Here is a 20446-nt window from a genome sequence, read left to right on the forward strand (position 1 = left end):
TTATGCGTTTTGGGAAGAAAGGTAAGCTGAGTCCAAGGTATATCGGGCCGTATAAAATTCTTCGACGGATTGGACAGGTTGCTTATGAGTTAGAATTGCCATCCGAATTGGAATTTGTCCACCCGGTATTCCATGTATCTATGTTGAGAAAATGTATTGGAGACCCTTCTCGAGTCGTCCCTATCAAAGATGTACAAGTTACAGAGGACCTATCATATGAAGAAGTGCCAGTGGCGATATTAGATCGGCAAGTCCGCAAGCTGAGAACAAAAGATGTAGCTTCCGTCAAAGTATTGTGGAGGAACAAAAATATGGAAGAAATGACATGGGAAGCAGAAGAGGAGATGAAGTCTAAATACCCTTACTTATTCCAGAATGAAGATAACAAGGATGCTGGTGGAAGACAGGATACATTGGAAGGTGAAACGGCTCTATGAGGTAAGCAATAATTTGAGAATACTCCTCCTTAATACAAAATGGTGATATGTAGATAATGTAAATACGCATAATGCTTTGTGTAGCCTTGTGAAGCCATATGTTGGGCTTAATTACTTGCAAGTTTTGCTAGTGACCATTTTATAGGGGAAAATTGATCGGAAATTTCCATTGGAATCCACGATGATTTAAACTCCCCATAAACCCTTACATTCGAGGACGAATGTTCCTAAGGGGGGGAGGGTGTTACAACCCATATCCACATGTGTTAGTTCATGCCATATATTAGTTAACATAAATCCAAGAAGGAATTATCTTTGAGATGATAAGAAGTCAATCCTATTGGTCTTAAGTGATACAAGAGTGTATAAGGGTGATTAACCAGTATTAGAAGTTAAACGAATCAAGGATGTTGTAACTCGTATTTTCAGGTAATCTAGCGGTGCTTAATACACTCAAGAGGTCATTTATTAAGGTATTTTAATCATATAATATCCGTATCATAAGTCTTGAAGTCAAACGAGTTATGAAACAAAAGTCGACAAAAGTTGTCGCAACTTAGGTTCATAATTTTACTTAAACATTAGGTCAAATGTTTCTAATATTTTCTCATAATTTACAAGGAATTACGGGGTGATCTATCAACCAAATTAAATATCTATGAGTCTAGTTTCCAACGCATTAAACCGTTCATCGATACGATCTCAGAGTAGAGAGATATTCACGTTTTCGCAAGACTGCGCCAAGCACCTTTCTATGGGGCCCACTAAGGCGGTTTAAGATATTTGGACCTATATAGGATGCCTCCAACCCGTTTTAAGTCATTTCTTCTCACTATTTTCAGACCTTAGAACCCTAGGAACATCCTCTCAAGGTTCTCTCAAGATTCAAGACCCAAAAAAGGGCAAACAACACAAATCAAGTGTCGGGAATTCCGTGGCGCTAGTAAGTCTCTTGTTCTTCTTGTTGTTGCTCATTTTTGTGTCGTTCCAGCTCGTGTGGGAGGTTGTTTTAAAGGGTTTATGTTCTGTAAATACTCCCTCATGTTCTTAATATCAATCCTAGGTGATTTCAAGCCTTCTAAAGTGATTCTAGTGCCGAAAAACACTAATTGATCGCTAGTTTCGCTTTTTTGTTGTTGTGGCAGCATTGGAGGGATATTTCATGGAAATTTAAGGTCAAATTGGAGTTGTTATTTCTGTATAAAGGTAAGGAACCTCTTACTCTATATGTATTTAAGATTATCCAAGTTGCGGCTAAGCCATTGAAGCTAGAACTTGTGAGATATATATCGAAAGGCTTGGTAGTAATGTTATTGTTTTGTGGACTGTTTTGCGTTGTTGTTGGGCTGCGTATTTTACTACTATCTTGTGGAGTTTTGGAGGAGGAAGGGTGTGGAGAAACACCATATATATGTAGGGTTATGGGCTGATAGTTATTCGTAACATTTCCAGGTTGTTTGACACGACTACGGTGGTCGTCGTATGTATGGAGTGATTAGGCTATGTGTGGACTATTTTGGGAGGCTCAATATGTTTATTATTGATGTTGTTTGGGCTGTTTGGTGACTGTTTTGAATGGTGTGAGGTCATATATATAGGGGAGGTGTTGTCCGTTTCATCGTAAAATAGGTTGTGGTCGATACATAATAGTTATGACGCTTAAATGATAACGATAGTATCGTTTCTCTTATTGTAGACTAAGGAGTTTTGACAATTGCATAGCTTGAGATTGGGGAAGTATATACAAGGTATGTGAGGCTATCCCTTTCCTTCTTTTGCACGACTCCGATTGTACATAATGTAATGAACGAGCTTCCAAAGATACTCTACTCTTAGAAGCTAGCAGTACTTACATTGTTTTCCCTCTTATGGAACGATTGATGTTAATGTTGCTTCTCTTATTCTTATGTTATCAATGTTGTTGGTACTTCCTGATTCTTATAAGGTTCATAGTGAAGAGTTAGTCCTAATAACGTGTACAGAGGATACCGACCTTACGTCACTCTGAAAGGTTTAGAATGTGATTCCATGAGTCGAGCATGCATTATATATATGTATCTATTTTACTCTACCGAGCCACGCTATAGTTGGCCGGGTACGGCACCTATTGTGCAACCACTGATCAGTTGGGTTTTACCGAGCTCCACGTGGCCGGGTACGATTCTACCGAGCCTATTATGGCCGGGTACGATATGATGATGATGATGCCCACAGAGGCGAATGCTTTAAAGGTTTATGTATTTATACATATGTATCATGCATTTCATGTAAGTAGCCCTCAGAGGTACTAAGATGTTACAGGTTGTATATTCTCTATCCTTGCTTACATTACTGATCGTATTTATGGTTCCTTGCCTTACATACTCAGTACTTTATTCGTACTGACGTCCTTTTATTTGTGGACGTTGCATGTCGTGCTGCAGGTCCTGATAGACAGGCAGGTGCAGCTCCCCCACCACAGTAGGCTGTCCAGTTCAGCGGTGATTGGCGAGATCCCTTCTCCGGACTTGCCTTGGTCTTGGTATGCATTTTTGTTATAGACATTATGGGTATGTCGGGGCCCTGTTCCGGCTATGTTGCAGCACTTATGTTCCTTTAGAGGCTCATAGACAGGTGTCGACTCATGTATAGTTTGGTATGCCTTGTCGGCTAGTTTTTGTTGTATAGTCTTTCATAGTAGCGTGGTAGCTCATACCTTATATGTAGTTTCTTGATTGTCTGGTCATCCCCTGCTTTGTATATTCATGCCGTCATATTTTATTGTTGGTTGTCCATGATCCAGGTCTACCATTTATATTGATCTCGTCAGCCCTAAAAGATAATAATGAAGGTTAGATGAAATGTACGTTGGTGCTCGACAAGTGTGGTCGGGTGCTAGTCATGGCCCTCCAGTTTGGGTCGTGACAATAAATCTCTCAACTTTCCTTCAGCCAAGTACTTCAAATTATATCCGAATTAATTTCACATTTAACTTCATATCTAAATTCTGGAATCAAAATGCACAACTCTATAGTAAACTTGAATATAATACCAAGATGCACATCAAACAAGGATTACAACTATCATTAAAATTGACATGAATCAAGTCAGCTCAATAAAATCGGTAGCTTATAGCCCGAATTTAATAAGACATGGCCAAACAACAACAACAACAACAACCCAGTGAAATCCCATTAGTGGGGTCTGGGGAGGGTAGTATGTATGCAGACCTTACCCCTATCCGAAGGGGTAGAGATGCTATTTCCGAATGACCTTCGGCTCAAGAAGACAAAAAGACAAAAGGAGACAATATCAGTATTATCACAGAAATCATAAGAAAATATAAGAAAAATAGGAACAACATAAAATCTAGAAGAAAGTTGCAAAACAAAAGCGATAACTAGTAAATAGGACCGACACTAAAAAAGTTATAGAAAGACACGACATTGCCACCCGTTACCTAGACAAAACCCTACAAGACTACTCTAGCAACGGAACGAACTAATGCAAGACCCAACTACCTCCTAAACTATAACCCTAATACTCGACCTCCACATCTTCCTATCAAGTGTCATGTCCTCGAAAATCTGAAGCCTCGCCATGTCCTGCCTGATCACCTCTCTCCAATACTTCTTAGGCCGCCCTCTACCCCTTCTCATGCCCTCCACAACTAGCCGGTCACGCCTCCTTATCGGAGCATCTGGGCTTCTCCTCTGTATATGCCCAAACCATTTGAGCCTCGCTTCCCGCATCTTGTCATCAATGAGAGCCACGCGCACCTTCTCCCGAATATCATCATTCCTAATCTTGTCCATCCTAGTTTGCCCGTACATCCACCTCAATATCCTCATTTCAGCTACTTTCATCTTCTGGATATATGAGTTTTAACAGTCCAACACTCAGCCCCGTATATCATGGCCGGTCTAACTACCGCTTTATAAAGCTTACCTTTGAGTATCGGTAGCACTCGCTTGTCATACAGGACTCCAGATGCTAACCTCCAGTTCATCCATCCTACCCTAATACGGTGTGTGACATCCTCGTCGATCTTCCCTCCCCCCTGGATAACCGACCCAAAGTACTTGAAGCTGCATCTACTAGGTATGACCTGTGAGTCAAGCCTCACTCCACGCCCACTTCCCCCGGCTCAGCGCTGAACTTACACTCCAGGTATTCCGTCTTCGTCCTGCTCAGCTTGAAACCCTTAGACTCAAGAGCATGTCTCCAAACCTCTAGCTTCTTGTTAACACCGGTACACGACTCATCAATCAGAACTATGTCATCGGGAATAACATGCACTATGGCACCTCCCCTTGAATATGGCGTGTCAGCGCGTCCATCACCAGGGCGAATAAGAACGGACTAAGCGATGAGCCTTGGTGTAATTAACAATCAAAAAATTCTTAGAGTCGCCTCCTATTGTCCTAACCCGAGTCTTAGCCCCATCATACATGTCTTTAATCGCTATAATGTAGGGAACCGACACACCTTTAACCTCCAAGCATCTCCAAAGAACTTCCTTAGGTCTCTAAGTCAATAAACACCATGTGCTGGTCCTTCTTCCTATCTCTGTACTGTTCCACCAACCGCCTAACAAGGTATATAACTTCTGTAGTAGAATGACCCGGCATAAACTCGAAATGGTTTTCGGATACAGACACCGACATCCTCACCCTCGCTTCAACTACCCTCTCACACAATTTTATGGTGTGACTAAGTAATTTGATACCCCTATAATTATTACAACTCTAGATATCACCTTTGTTCTTATACAGTGGAACCATCGTACTCCACCTCCACTCATCTAGCATCCTCTTTGCCTTAAAATAACATTGAACGACCCAGTCAACCACTCCAGTCCTGCTCTCCCCACACACTTCAAAATTTTCACCGGTATCTCATCGCCTGATCGCTCTTCCCCTACTCATCTTACTCATAGCTCTCACTACCTCCTCAACCTTGATACGCCTGCAGTACCCAAAATTACGATGACTCTCGGAATGCTCCAATTCACCTAGCACAATATCCCGATCTCCTTCTTCATTCAGAAGTTTATGAAAGTAAGTTTGCCATCTCCTCTTAATCTGGGAATCTTCCACAATACTGTATCATCGTCGTCCTTGATGCATCTCACTTGGTCTAAATCACGAGCCTTCCTCTATATCAACTTGGCCAGCCGGAACAACTTCTTCTCCCCACCTTTCTCCCCCAATTCCTCATACATACGACCATAAGCCGCAGTCTTAGCTTCCTTGACCGCCAACTTAACTTCCTTTCTAGCTACCTTATACCTCTTCATGCTAACTCGCCTCTCATCCTCACCTTTGTTCCCCACTAACTTTAGGTACGCCGCCTTCTTCACTTCCACCTTACCTTTGACCACTTTATTCCACCACCAGTCTCTTTTGTGGCTGCCAAAGGCACCTATCGAGACCTAACACCTCTCTCGCAGCCTCCCTTATACAATTTGTTGTCATAGACCACATAGCGCTAGTGTTACCACTGCTCCTCCAAGCTCTGATTGCCGACAATCACCCTTCCAACTCTTGGGATTTATCCTTAGTCAAGGCTCCCCACCTGATTCTCGGTCTTCCTCAAGCATACCTTTTCCTCCTCTTTAACCTAATACCAATATCCATCACCAACAGTCTATGTTGCATCGTGACTATCTCATCTGGAATCACCTTGCAATCCTTGCATAACCCTCTGTCACACTTCTTGAGGAGGAGATAGTCAATCTGAGTCTTTGCCACCGCATTTTGAAAAGTGATCGAATGCTCCTCCCTCTTCGAAAAGGTAGAGTTCGCAATCACCAACCCAAAAGCCTTAGCGAAGTCCAATAACGAGGTACCTCCTCCGTTCCTCTCCCCAAAACTGAAGCCTCCATGTACCTCCCCATAACCACCTGTGGTCGACCCAATATGACCATTGAAATCCCCTCCAATGAATAGCTTCTCAGCGGGCGGAACCTGGCGCACAATCTCATCTAACCCCTCCCAGAAATGTCGTTTAGCCTCTTCATCTAAGCCTGAATACGGCGCATAGGCGCTAACAATGTTTAGAGTGCAGTCTCCAACCACCAATTTAATAATCATCAATCTATCATTCACTCGTCTAACCTCAACCATAGACTCTCTAAGTTCCCTATCCACCAAGATATCCACTCCATTCTTATCCCTCTCGACTCCTGAGTACCAAAGTTTATACCCGTCCACGTCCCTCGCTCTCGACCCTACCCACCTTGTTTCTTGGACACACGCTTTATTGACCCTTCTCTTCTGGAGGATCTTCGCCAACTCTATAGACTTTCCCGTCAATGTACCTACGTTCTATGACTCAACTCTCAAACAATGGATATCCTTGTACCCTTTACCTCCCGACCTACCCCCTAACCCCTGCCCTACCTCCCGCCCTACCCTTGCTCCCCCCGAGGACATGACCTCACTCGACCATCCCAGATCACAACCAATATATCTACATCAGACTAAGGGGAATCACTAACACCTACAAGGCAATAGACCAAATTAGAAGAAGACAAGTTGCAACTACATGGACACTAATACGATGAGTAAGATAATATGGGCTAAGACAAAGTATAAACTAAAGACTAAATTAAAGTATAAATTAAAGACTCGGGATCTGCAAGATATGTGAAACTAAATATCCTGGACCCTCCGAATATAGCTGGGAGCAAATACACAGGGTCTAAACAATACAGATGAAATCAAATAATTACTGATGTAAAAAAATAAACCGCGGCTATAACACAATACCATTATAGAACACACTACTAACAGTGAAACAAATTTAAACAAAGTGTGTTTAAGACAAAGTGCAATGAGATAGGAACGTAGAACTTGGTACCCATCGACGGAGACGGTGGTGGTCGTCGAAGAACTGGCCGAAGTTGTTGGGTAATGAGTTACTTGGCTTGAGGATGGGTCTGGTTTGTGTGTCACCACGGCATCTCAACCAGGCCTGAAGCCTGACTGTGGTTGTTCCCACTCGCCGGCGACTGGTCTGTGTCTCGCCGGAGTAAGAGGGGGAGAAGACAGGACGAAAAAGAGGAGAGGCGGGGTGAGAGAGATGGGAGGAGAGAAGGAGGAGAGGTGTTGGATGATTGGGAGGAGAGAGGAGTGAGGGAACTTACCTGGGTGGAGGGTGGTCGCCGGCGAGTGAACTACTTGCTAGTTTGATCCCGTTTTATTGTATTACCATTACTGGCAGTGAGCGTGGAGAGAGAGAAAAGTCAGAGAGCGTTTTCAATGATGTAATCACAAAAATTTTACCATTTCTAAGACATGACCATAAACTTTAATAAATTCATAAGAGTATTTATTTTTTAACATATTTGGCTGGTTTTTAGATGATAGGTTATTTCTTGTAGTTCAAGTAACTATACTGTTGATTTTCATTTTACTTCACCTTATTGTTTGTGACATTAATATTGTCGCTCAAATATGTTACCCCAGGTTCTTGTTCTTTCTTATTTCTTGGTGGAGCAATGCACATATAGGAAACCAATATTGGAGATAACCAAACAAAAATCAAAATCATATGATCGCAAACCTTAACAAAATACCTCAAATATTAGAGATACCCTTATAGAATGAGAACAAATACAATTGCAGTTAATGTACTTTATGGAGATTCTAGAACAAGAAATTACACTCAATGACCTTAAAAATGGTTGATCTTGATTTTTTGGCCGCAACTTGTCCCATGGACAAACATTTAAGGTTAAAAGTCAAAAGTGTTACCTATGGAACACGCGAGGGAACACTTATTAAACTTAAAGTACTATCCATGAGATAAATAACGGGGTAAAAATATTGATGGTAAATGTTTTGTACATTGTGATGGTCTCTGGCCCCTTTTACGTATTTTCTCCCAACATTGTTGATGCTTTATAATATCATTTGATTTGTAATAAATATCACCGATAATGGGTTTAGTTTTTATGTGCGTTGCCCTACCAAAAATTTAAAGAAGACAATAATATCAGAAATTAAAAGGTAGAGCAAACTAAATTTCATTAGTATAATTACTTAAATTACAAGTATAAAATAGAGATATATAATGAACAAGAGGGGAAAAAATTAGAGAGAAAAAGAATGGCATGGATATGTGTTTGTGTATATGCATGACACCTAAAACAGCAGCCGTATTCTTTAGCTCCATCATCCCTATATTCAAGAAATAGTCAGTCTCCGTTAAAGCAAATTCAAATTACTACTAACATTTATTAAAAAAGGAATTAAGATTAACCAATATTTGGCTGATCAACATTAATTAGCTTCAGTATTATGCATTACCTTCTTTAGCCTGAAAACCAAGAAAAGATATACGTATAAAGGGCAAGAAACTGCATTAATCCCAAATGGAGAGGAAAAACAAGTTAATGTCGAAAATACGTATCAAGTCACAGATTTTGTTTCTGTTCGTCTTCCATTATCACAGCAATGCCTTACTATATAAATCGGATTAAAGAACAAAAAATGCAGAAAAGAATGAAAGAATTGAAAAATGTTCGTTTTGGAAAGTAAATATTTAGGAAACAAGTTAACTAGTTCAAGAAACTAGGTTACCTTAAATTAAATAGGGTTAGTATTTTCTTACCTCCAAAAGTTTCCATATTTGATCTATAACTGACTTTGTTTGTTTAAAAACTATCTCCTTATTCCTATAGGAGATAGGAAAACTTATATATATATATATATATATATCACGATGCACCGAGAAAGTTTTGCTTTCATACGCATAGCTTAGGGCTTTCTTATGCACAACTTATATATATATACGCATAGTTTTGCTTTAGTAAACATGATGCTTTCTTCTCAGCCAATGTTTGTCGTTTCCACAAATATATGGCTTGCTGCCGGAAGAGAACATCTCTCAAGTTTCTGATTTTGATGATATGCTGTTGGACAAAGATGACAAACAACTCCGAGCAAAGATGTTGAAGAATTGTTTCGCTAACATAATCTTCAAGTCCGAACAACAATTACTCGGTAAAGAGTTTGACGAACAACAACTGATGAAGCAAAAAGTGCAGTTGCGTGAAGAGATCAAGAAAGCCGAGTTGAAAAGAGAAAGAGAAGCTGCTCGTATTGCCATTGAAAGTATAAGAAGAACATTTTGACTACGGTTTGAATGCAGAAAGAGAGCTTTTGATGGCCTCAATTTATACTTCTATAGATTTTCTTTTCTTCTTATACTTCCATAGATTTACGGTAGTTAGCCAAGAAGAAAAACCAAAGGCAAAGAATTGATGATATTTGTGTACTAAAGAATTACTAAACATGTTTCAATTTTCGTTATGTTGATTCTAACATATGTGTATTTTTCATTTGTCCACAAATGTGCGTGTTGAACTGCCAGTAGCTTATAAATGGCTATCATGTTATTTTTTGTTGTGTGTTTCTTGCATCAACTTGAACAACCGCTTGTGTAATACAAAATTTGTCAGCCTAGCTATTTTCAGTGCTGGTCATGGCCAAAATAAAACTGAGATTGAGAAGATATATTATCTGAATATGTAACTTTTCTGGATTTCCCTTTCTATATATGATAAAAGAAAAATAAAATCAGCTCTTGGGGAACAAAGAACATAATATGTCAGAAGTACAAAAACAAATATAAAAAAGGTCAACATATATAGTAGATGGATATATATTGCATTGTGGCGTAACCTCAAGTCTTGCCTCTCCAAAAATAACGTGAAGAGATCGGAGGATGGAGCAACTATAAGACGAGTACGATGAATGGGATAAAGTGGAGATCGAACAAGAAATTGGATAATGATTCAGTTAAAAAAGAAGGCAAATTTTCCTGTTGCAACCTAAAGATGTCCTTTGTTTTTGTCTCTTTGTGACACGGTCCCCATATTATAGAAAAGAGATAGACCCTACATGATTAAATCTAGACAGAACGTACATTGGTCATATTAAGCCTAGATTTGATTTCATCTGAACGTGCTTCAATTCGTAGAATGATACGTTATGCATACCCGTCTATTTAATTTGTTTCTAAATCACTTAACATTACTGTAGAAGACAGTTACCTAAAATGAAATCAAATTGGACCTTCGAAAAGTAAAACACACAGGGGGAAATTAAGAAGCAGCACTTATCCATTTGCAGAATAACACTTCCAAAAAACTTCCTCTCTTTTTGCTAAGTCGAGATATATGATATGAGAAGACTTGTTGCCTTTTCATTTATCAGGAAGAACAACATGACTTGTCTATATAAAAAACTTAGTTACAATATGGACTAACAACTGCTCAAACTTGCTTTTCTATGTACATCAGGTGGAACTGTTTAACACCCCCTCCCCCAATCTGTATCTCAAGAGTATGATGAAGCCCAAATGCACAATTTTATCAGCATAAAGGCCTTCTATGCGGAGAGAGGCTGTATGTCAAAAGAAGTCTCTGTTCCTCCTTCAAAGCAAGAATTTGGTCTCCCAAATCAAGAGCAAAACAGTTGCCAAACAATAGATAGTGTTAGTGTACAGCTGCTCCCGCAGTTTTGGATAGAATTGCTACACTCAAGTCCTTTCTGCTTAAATCGTTTCAGGCATTGGCCTGGCTGGTATAGATAAGGGTACAGTGAATTCCTTGGTAAAACTGCATGCAGATCACCATGTTCTGCAAACCTGAAGCCTGTTTCCAGTTTTACCCTCCTCAATCTTTTCGCCTTAAAGGGCTGCCTGTGTTTGTGGGGACAGAAGCTTCTCTTTCTTCTTTGCAATCTTTCTCCCAAGAATCTTGACATGGAAGTTTCTCGTACAAAACAGCACACGGAGAGCCAGGCCTGAGAGTGTCGACATTCTTGCTGCAGCTGAAGGTGATGACCAATACCACCATTCATTTCTCAAATAATACTCAGTTTTGATGGCATCCTCTAGAATTATAAACCATCTCAAGGACATAAACGAGCAATCTTAAGTATGAGATTTTTCGGACCAAAAAGAAGAAAACACAGAAATTCAACAAAGAAATTATTATGTGATTTAGCACAAGAAATAATATATTCTGTTTATATCTAGGAACACAACTTTTCTTCTTCCTTTCTTATTTGATAATCAAGAAATCTACAGCTTCCAGCTCCGGAATACGGTTTATAATGTTCCCTCTCTACCCATTTCTTTTAAATACAGAGAATCCAAGCTAGTGACATAGGCCTACCGAAAGATTATTATATGTAGCGGAAGTAATCTCAGTATCAAAATCACATATTCTAGACAACTAGTATAAACGGGATTTCACGGGTTACTTCTTGAAGCGTGTACACGGCTCTTCAGTCACGTGAGCCTTCAATTTCACATCGTCTCGTTGAAATCTCCACCACCCCCACGATCATGATCTCCGAACGTTCCACGGTCTTCTACTGTGTTACCCAAATAATATCTGAAAATAGTAATTTCATGCGGGCGAAATTTCTAGGAAAACTTGGCTGAAAATTTCAGCCACCATCTTCTTCTTCTAGGTGAAAAATCTTATCTAGTTATAACACAATTTTTAAGGGTTAAACCCCTTTTCCAAAACCTGTTGGATTTTCTTTTCCACCAGAAAAAGGATTCCTTTATTTCCTATTATTTAGGCACAACAGAGACCACAAAATTTAATTAACAAGGCTTCCAATTATGGAATTAATTTCTAATTTTTGAAATTAATATTTACCATAATTAATTACGAATTTTTCTACTAAAAATTCGTAATTGCACTCCTTTATTCAATTTCGAAATTCATCCATTAAATCTTATTTAACTCCTCATGTTAAGATTCAGATACTAATCAATTAAATTAAATTACTGACGATTTAATTTATTGATTATTTTCTTTAGACTTTCGCTTAAATTATTTCATGTGTCAGATACAAAATTCACCGGCCGAGTTTACACATGAAAACTTATAAGCTTTCATAAAGGTGTATCATCAATCTCTAAACCGAGACATGAATTCCATCAACTAACTATTACTTCGCCAATGTATATTATTATTATTATTATTATTATTATTATTATTATTATTATTATTATTATTATTATTATTATTATTATTATTATTATTATCATCATCCAATTTATCAGGCATTTTGACCCATGAAAGAATGTCTTTTAATAAATCAAAATAATAATAATGTACACAACTAATAATAATTATACAAGATTAATAGTAGAAGTACATTTAATGGCTGGAGAGTTTATTTTATTAAGTCAGTATAAAATACTTATTTCTATTGGTCCGTTTAATACATAAAAAATGTACTAACACAAGAAGTTGGAATTAAACTATTCCCATAATCAAGATAAATTATATTTAATCTTGTGCTATAATCATCCATGATGGTTTGTCCAATTCCATCATTAGATTGTGAACTCAAACTTTATACTTATAAGAACCGATGATTTAATCTTCCGTGTATAAGCTAAACTCTATACACTAATTCATCTACTATATAAGCAAAGGACACAGACTAATATATGATCTATTTAAAACTTTACTAAAATTGAATAAACAATTATTCCATAATAAATACTATATCTAAACCAAACTCATGGTTAATAGTATATATCCCAACAATCTCTCACTTAGACTTTTAACCATTACAATTATTAGAATATACTATATCCAAATGCATGGTTAATAGTATATGCCCCAACAATCTCCCACTTAGACTCATAACTATGCATCTACAACTTTCTCAGACATTCTTTTACATGACTATTAAAAATCTTCACCAAATAAGGTTTTGTTAAAGAATCTTGCCAAGTTATTTCTGATGCAATATTTATCCAGTAGTGCTTTGTCATAACCATCTAGTTTGGTATTAAACTCTTCAGGGATTTTATTACTGAAACTATCTCAAGAGTGTACACCGAACTATGATTTTCTTTAGCATTCTCCCACTACGACAAAGTACTACTAATATGGTTTTCACTGTTCAAACATCACTCCCACTCGATCAAGGCATATTATGTCTGCCTACTACTTCAATGCAATGGAACGTCAATTCCGACTTGTGAATTTTAATGTTCTTGAACGTCAATTGCCTTATTTTCTTTAGGACAATGAAATAAAACTCCATTCATTTTCTTGGATATTCAATAAACATGCACCTATCCATTATTAGTTCCAACTTACATATCCGCTTTCCCTTTCAGTACATATGCGAGACAATCCTATATCTGAACATGCCACAGATTGGGCTTACATTCAGTCCACAGTTCTATAAATGTCACAGGTACTAACTTAGAAGGAACTAGATTCAGAATGTAATTTGTAGTTTCTAGGAAATATTCCAAAAACGAATAAGGCAAATCTGAATAACACTTCATTAATCTATCCATGTCCAAAAGAGACTTATTTCTGCTTTCTACCACACCACTATATTATGGAGTTTACAGTGTAGACAATTGAGATGTATTCCCTTATTTTGATAAGTAACAAAAAACTCTTTAGAGAGGTGCTCGCCACTATAATCAAATTGCAGTAACTTAATATATTTCTTTGGTGCTTCTCTGTTTTAAGTCTTAAAAACCTTGAATTGCTTAAATCATTAAGACTTACAGTGCATCAAATAAATATATTAATATTTTGAGTAACCATTTATGAACGTCACAAAAAACTCAAAACTATCTCTTACGAGTATGTTTATTTAACCATACAAATCAGAAGGGATTTATTCTAGCTTATTACTAGCTTTATTTTCTTTTGAAGGAAAACATCCTTTAGTCAAATTTTCTTCCAAACAGGATCCATAAGTTGGTAGTGCCTCTATTTTCAATGAACATTAAGGTCCATCCTTGACCAACTTGAAATCCTATCCAGATTAATATAACTTAGACAAAAGTGCACAAATAAGTTTTACTCAATTTTGAAGAACATATTCTCATATGAAGTAGACTAATATTGTTCTGTTCAGGGGAGACATTAATATATAATAACAAGGTCATATATTCATGTACACAAGATATAAAATGTTTATACAGCTCAATGACTCAAGAGTTACTCGAAAAATAAAATAAATATCCATATCTTATTTTGCTCAGAAATCGAAATTAAATTCCTTCTAACAAAAGTACATATATTGCATCCTTTAAATTAATGTATTATCACTAAAAGAAATTTAACAAGTAATACGATAAATTGCATAAAATCATTGTGGAGTTGAGATAAAAATATTAAATAGATCATAATAAGTCAAAACACTGAGTAGTAAAATTGAGACTGCATTCAATACTTATAAGCATACATGCATCTCGAATAATAAATTTTGATGGGAAAAGAATCATTCATGCAACATATATTATATAATGCAGGAATTATACAATCCAAAAAGAAATAGAACCAACTCAGATGGAGAGTATACTATTATTTTCAATCAATTGTATATAACCTTTTAATATGAAAATTTTAAACACACTACACATATATGTATTCATGCATCTTGAGTAGCAATCTCCAATAATTAAAACAGACCCAACTCAGATGGAGAGTATACTATTAATTTAAGTCAAGTGAACATCATTTTTAATAGATCTAGTTCTATTGATCCAACATGTATACTCAGATGGAGAGTAAGTACACGATATCAATTACTAGTATTTCACCTAGTGAACTTACAATAAATTTATCCGATATGGAGGAAGACCTAAAGTCAACGCGTAAATTTATTTATTCACTTGAAATTAATGTGGAAGACCATAGAAATATATTTCTATCACCACTTAATCATGATTGTATTTTAGTTACAAAATTTATTCAACCCTTAAACTCAGATAAAGAGCTAATACAGGTTATCAATAACTAGTAACTATACCCAGTGAGTGCATAATAAATTTATCCGATATGGAGGAAGACCTAATGTCAACGCATAAATTTATTTTCTCACTATAAATAAAAAATAGAAATCATAAGGGTTAATTCCTATCACCACTTTATCACAACCACACGCTTTTCTCTGAGGATTAAGTTCCATAATTAAAAGAATGCTCAAAACCCCATTTAAATAGTCTTAAAATGCTAAAATTAACGTTTTTCACTGCATAATAGTGAGTATTGATCACTGGGCTATTTATGATAAACCTACCAAATTTCAAATCAATCGAGGATTGTTAAAATCACTATCTCCAAAAATTGCGACCAAATTTGAAAAATTACCATTTAAACATTTTTTAAGAATTTAAAATATGAACTACATTCTTATCATATACCAATTCATGTCAAATCAATATGTGTTATCATGTTCCAGATTAGACATAAATAAAATGATAGAAATAATGATTTTTCGTATGTAAATCACATTTTAATCTGCCAAACCTCTAATAACTCATCTAAACGATCCTAAATCGTCAAAATACGATGTGATTCATTGTGATTTATTCTTAATTGATTGTTTTTGGTGATCATACCTAATTTCAGGTCATTCGGAGATCGTGAAATTCACGATCGCCAAAAACTTGACCAAATTCGAATAAATTATTTTTGGCGTATTTAGGATTAAATCCATGTGATTTGAATTCTTTCTATATATCATATCAAGTTAAATCATCATGTTTCAGATTTAACACAAATATAGCCGATATATAAAGAATAATTTTTCATATTTATAACAAATTCAATTTAACAGACTTCATGAAAACCTATTTAAACTACCTCAAAATGCCGAAAACAGCATAATTCACTGCAAAGCAGTGAGTTTTTATCACTAGATCGTTTTCGATGAACCTACCAAGTTTCAGGTCAATCGGAGTTCATCAAATTCATGACCACCAGTGTCACGACCCAAAACTAAACCCAGTCGTGATGGCGCCTATCATGAAACTAGGCAAGCCGACACACCCCCAAAACAATTTGATATTTCATTAAAAGATAGATAAAAGCTTTTTTCATACTGAAATTTCATAAAAGAATTCAACTTGAAAACAAATGCGGAACCCCGACATCGGGGTGTCACTAAGTCATGAGCAACTACTACAAACTGTTCTGAAAGTAGCAAGACTAACATAGTCTGAGAATAACCATAATACAATAAAGGGAAGATAAAGAAGGAGAAAAGCAGGACTGTGATCGCCAGACAACTACCTCGCTATCTTCAATGATCCGCTACCGAGTAAATCAACAACCGTGTCACGACCCTAAACCCGAACCCTGTCATGATGGTGCCTCTCGTGAAGACAAGGCCAGTCAACACTTTCCATTTCAGTTTTAAGCAATCAAACAATACGAATTTAAGTCTAAAACATGATAATTAATCCAAAAGTGAACAGTTAACAGTACAGTTGCGGAAGATAAACCCAACACAGCCCGATACCGGGGTGTCACTAATCATGAGCATCTAACAATGCGCTACAAGTCTGAAATGCCTACTAAACTATTACAGAACAAATGATAAAGAGATAGAAATGAGATAAAGGGGGAGAAACACGGGTCTGCGGATGCCAAATAGCTACCTCATGGACTCCGAAGTTTGCCGGGAGCTCTCAACTCGCGTTGGCAGGATCATCAACTCCTGAATTTGCACACGGGGTGCAGAAAATAAAGTGAATACTCCAACTTAGTAAGTAATAACCATAAATAAACGACTGAGAAGTATGATAAGGCACATTACAGGCTATAATGAAGCAGTAAAACCAGTAAAAACAATGAATCAGTAAAGATATGTAAAGTTATTTAAGTTCGGTTTAAACTTCATGAAATACCTTTTCAACAATTAAACAGGTAATGACAGACAAATAAGAAAGATAAACACATAAGGGTTCACCCCTCGGGCACGATGTCAACAACTCCGCCCCTAGGGCAATATCTCAGAACAATACCAGCCCCTCGGGCTACATCTCACATCACAATGGGTACCCACGCTCACTAGGGGTGTGCAAACTCCTGGAGGGGCCCCTTACGGCCCAAGCGCAATATCAAGCAATCTCGTGGCATCATCACTAGTCTCTTGGCCTTATATCAACAAGCCACCTCGTGGCGTACATATCTCAGGCCCTTGGCCTCATAATCATAATCACTGTTTCCTCACAACATAGGCCCTCGGCCTTACTCAGTCAAAATCCTCACAAGCCACTCGGGCAATAGTAAAACAAGATTCTCAGCCCCAAAATATCATTTAAAAGATCATTTAAGTGTTAAAACAGAGTAAACATGGCTGAGTTATGAAAACACTGGAATATAGCATGACTGAGTTCAAGTATAAAATAACAATGAAGAAATATCAATAAAAATACCCTAAGAGTTCAAATAGTTGGCACGAGGCACAAATATGGCATTCAGCCCAAAGCATGATGATAGCAAATAGATTTCAGTCAAATACGCGGTAAAATATTCATTCGGGACGGACTAAGTCACAATCCCCAACAGTACACGACCTCACGCTCGTCATCAAGCATGTGCGTCACCTCAACATAGCACAACGATGAGCAATTCGGGGTTTCATACCCTCAGGACATCATTTACAATTATTACTCACCTCAAACAGGTGCAAACTCTAGCCCGCGATGCCTTTGCCCCTCGAATCGGCCTCCACTCACGTCGAATCTATCCAAAATCAGAATCACGACGGTAAAATATGCTAAGGGAACGAAGCCCAAGCGAAAATAATAAATTTACAACACAAATCCCGAAATTACCAAAACCCAATCCCTGGGCCCACATCTCGGAATTCGATAAAATTCACACCAGTAGATTCTTTATCTCCCCACGAGTTCATACATATCAAAAGTACCAAAACCCGACCACAAATGGTCCCTCAAATCCTCAAGTCTAGGTCTCCAATACCAATCCCTAGTTTCCCCAATTTTAACCCTTAAGTTCCATTAATTATAGCTCTAATCCGTGAAATAACACCATAGGAACGAGGTTTAGGTCCAAAATCCTTACCTCAATGAAGTTTCCTTGAAATCCTTCTTCAAAATCGTCCAAAAAGATCCAAGTCCGACATAGAAATGGTGAAATAGCTCAAAAATCGTGAAGGAAACAATTTATACTTTCTGGCCTAGGGATTTCGCATCTGCGGCCCAATTCCTGCTTTTGCACTACCGCTTCTGCGGTCAAGACAACCGCATCTACAGTCCTCACTTAAGCACCAACTTTTTGCATCTGCGATGAACATTCCACATCTGCGCCTTCGCAGGTGTGGTCCCACAACCGCATCTGCAGTTCCTTCCTTCCAACCATTTTCCGCTTCTGCGACCTATCTTCCGCATTTGCGGCGTCGCACCTGTGCAGCAAAAATCTGCAGCTCCTCCAAACTCCCAAACTCTCCGTCAACCATACGAAATCACCCCGAGACCCCCGGGACCTCAACCAAACACACAAACATATCCCATAACCTTATTCAAAATTATACCAATCTTCAAAACACCTCAAACAATATCGAATCAACCAAAACACACCGGATTCAAGCCTAAGTTCCCAAAATCTTCCGAATTCCGCTTTTGATAAAAAACCCAACCAACCCACGTCCGAATGACCTAAAATTTTGCACACATATTCCAAATAACACCACAGAACTACTGCAACTCTCAGAATTCCATTCCGACCCCTATATCAAAATCTCACCGATCAACCGAAAATCGCCAAAAATCAAATTTCGCCAATTCAAGCCTAAAACTACTCCGTACCTTCAAAACTCATTGCGATCACGCTCCTAAGTCCCAAATCACCTCCTAAAGCTATTCGAACCATTAGAACTCCCATCCGAGCCCTCTAACACATAAGTCAACATCCAGTTGACTTTTCCAACTTAAGCTTCCTCAAAAGAGACTAAGTGTCTCCAACCTTACCAAATCCTTTCCAAACCCGAGCCAACCAACCCGATCACATATAGAAACGATAGACAAAGCAATAAGAAATAGAAATGAGGGAGACAGAGTAGTAACTCATGAGATGACTGGCCGGGTCATCACATCCTCCCCTACTTAAACAAATGTCCGTCCTCGAATGAGTCAAGAAACATACCTGAAGCCTCAAACAAGTGAGGATATCTGCTCTGCATCTCTCGCTTGGTCTCCCAGGTAGCCTCCTCCACGAGCTGACCTCTTTATTGTACTTTCACTGAAGTTATATCCTTTGATCTCAACTTTCGATCCTGGCGCTCCAAAATTGCTGATGGCTCCACATCATAAGTCAAATCACCATCCAAGTGACCCGTGCTAAAATCCAGAACATGAGACGGATCCCCAATATACTTCCGGAGCATTGAAACATGAAATATATGATGCACACTCGACAAGCTGGGTGGCAAAGCAAGCTCATAAGCCACCTCCCCAATCCTCCGAAGCACCTCAAAAGGCCCAATGAATCGAGGACTCAATTTACCCTTCTTCCCAAATCTCATAACACCCTTCATGGGCGAAACCTTCAACAGAACCTTCTCGCCAACCATGTAGGACACATCTGGAACCTTCCTATCAGTATAACTCTTTTGCCTCGACTGCGCGGTACGAAGCCTCTCCTGAATCACCTTCACCTTTTCTAAAGCATCCTGTACCAAATCTGCCCCAATAGCCTAGCCTCACCCGACTCAAACAAACCAATGGGAGATCTACACCACCTCCCATATAAAGCCTCATATGGAGCCATCTAAATACTTGACTGATAGCTATTGTTATAAGAAAACTTTGGAAGCGGTAGAAACTGATCCCATGACCCTCCAAAATCAATGACGCAAGCACGCAACATGTCCTCCAATATCTGAATGGTGCGCTCGGACTGCCTGTCCGTCAGAGGGTGAAAAGCTGTGCTCAACTCAACTTGAGTACCCAACTCTCGCTGCACAAACCTCCAAAACTGCGAAGTAAACTGAGTGCCTCTATCTGAGATGATGGAAACTGGGACACCATGCAAACGAACAATCTCCCAGATATATATCTCTGCCAACCGCTCTGAATAATAGGTAGTACACACAGGAATGAAGTGCGTGGACTTGGTCAGCCGATCCACAATCACCCAAATAGCATAGAACTTCTTCAAAGTCCGTGGAAGTCCAACTACAAAGTCCATAGTGATCCTCTCC

The 20446-nt window shown here is 38.3% G+C and overlaps 2 protein-coding genes across 2 annotated transcripts; both read right to left on the bottom strand.

Moving 5' to 3' along the window:
• Positions 1 to 3940: 3940 nt before the first annotated feature.
• On the bottom strand, positions 3941 to 4282 carry LOC138879716 (uncharacterized). The gene has a single exon (XM_070159351.1). The coding sequence runs from the start codon at positions 4280 to 4282 to the stop codon at positions 3941 to 3943; it is 342 nt and encodes a 113-aa protein (XP_070015452.1).
• Positions 4283 to 5574: 1292 nt separating this feature from the next.
• On the bottom strand, positions 5575 to 8868 carry LOC104212539 (uncharacterized). Its single transcript, XM_009761835.2, has 4 exons — positions 8843 to 8868; positions 8732 to 8741; positions 6021 to 6745; positions 5575 to 5827 (listed from the first exon to the last, which is right to left on the bottom strand). Exons 1-4 carry the CDS (start codon positions 8866 to 8868, stop codon positions 5575 to 5577), a joined length of 1014 nt encoding a protein of 337 aa, XP_009760137.2.
• Positions 8869 to 20446: the final 11578 nt, after the last annotated feature.

This window comes from Nicotiana sylvestris, chromosome 10 (genome assembly GCF_000393655.2).
Source record: "Nicotiana sylvestris chromosome 10, ASM39365v2, whole genome shotgun sequence".
In the NCBI taxonomy this organism is placed as follows: Eukaryota; Viridiplantae; Streptophyta; class Magnoliopsida; order Solanales; family Solanaceae; genus Nicotiana; species Nicotiana sylvestris.

What these genes read in the sequence shown, in the direction of transcription:
- LOC138879716 (XM_070159351.1), bottom strand. Translation starts at nt 4,282, where the DNA reads ATGAAAGTAGCTGAAATGAGGATATTGAGGTGGATGTACGGGCAAACT.
- LOC104212539 (XM_009761835.2), bottom strand. Translation starts at nt 8,868, where the DNA reads ATGGAAGACGAACAGAAACAAAATCT. An exon ending in AGGTTAAAGAGGAGGAAAAG is followed by an intron (nt 5,828 to 6,020) that starts GTATGCTTGAGG and finishes TGCCTTTGGCAG; the next exon opens with CCACAAAAGAGACTGGTGGT.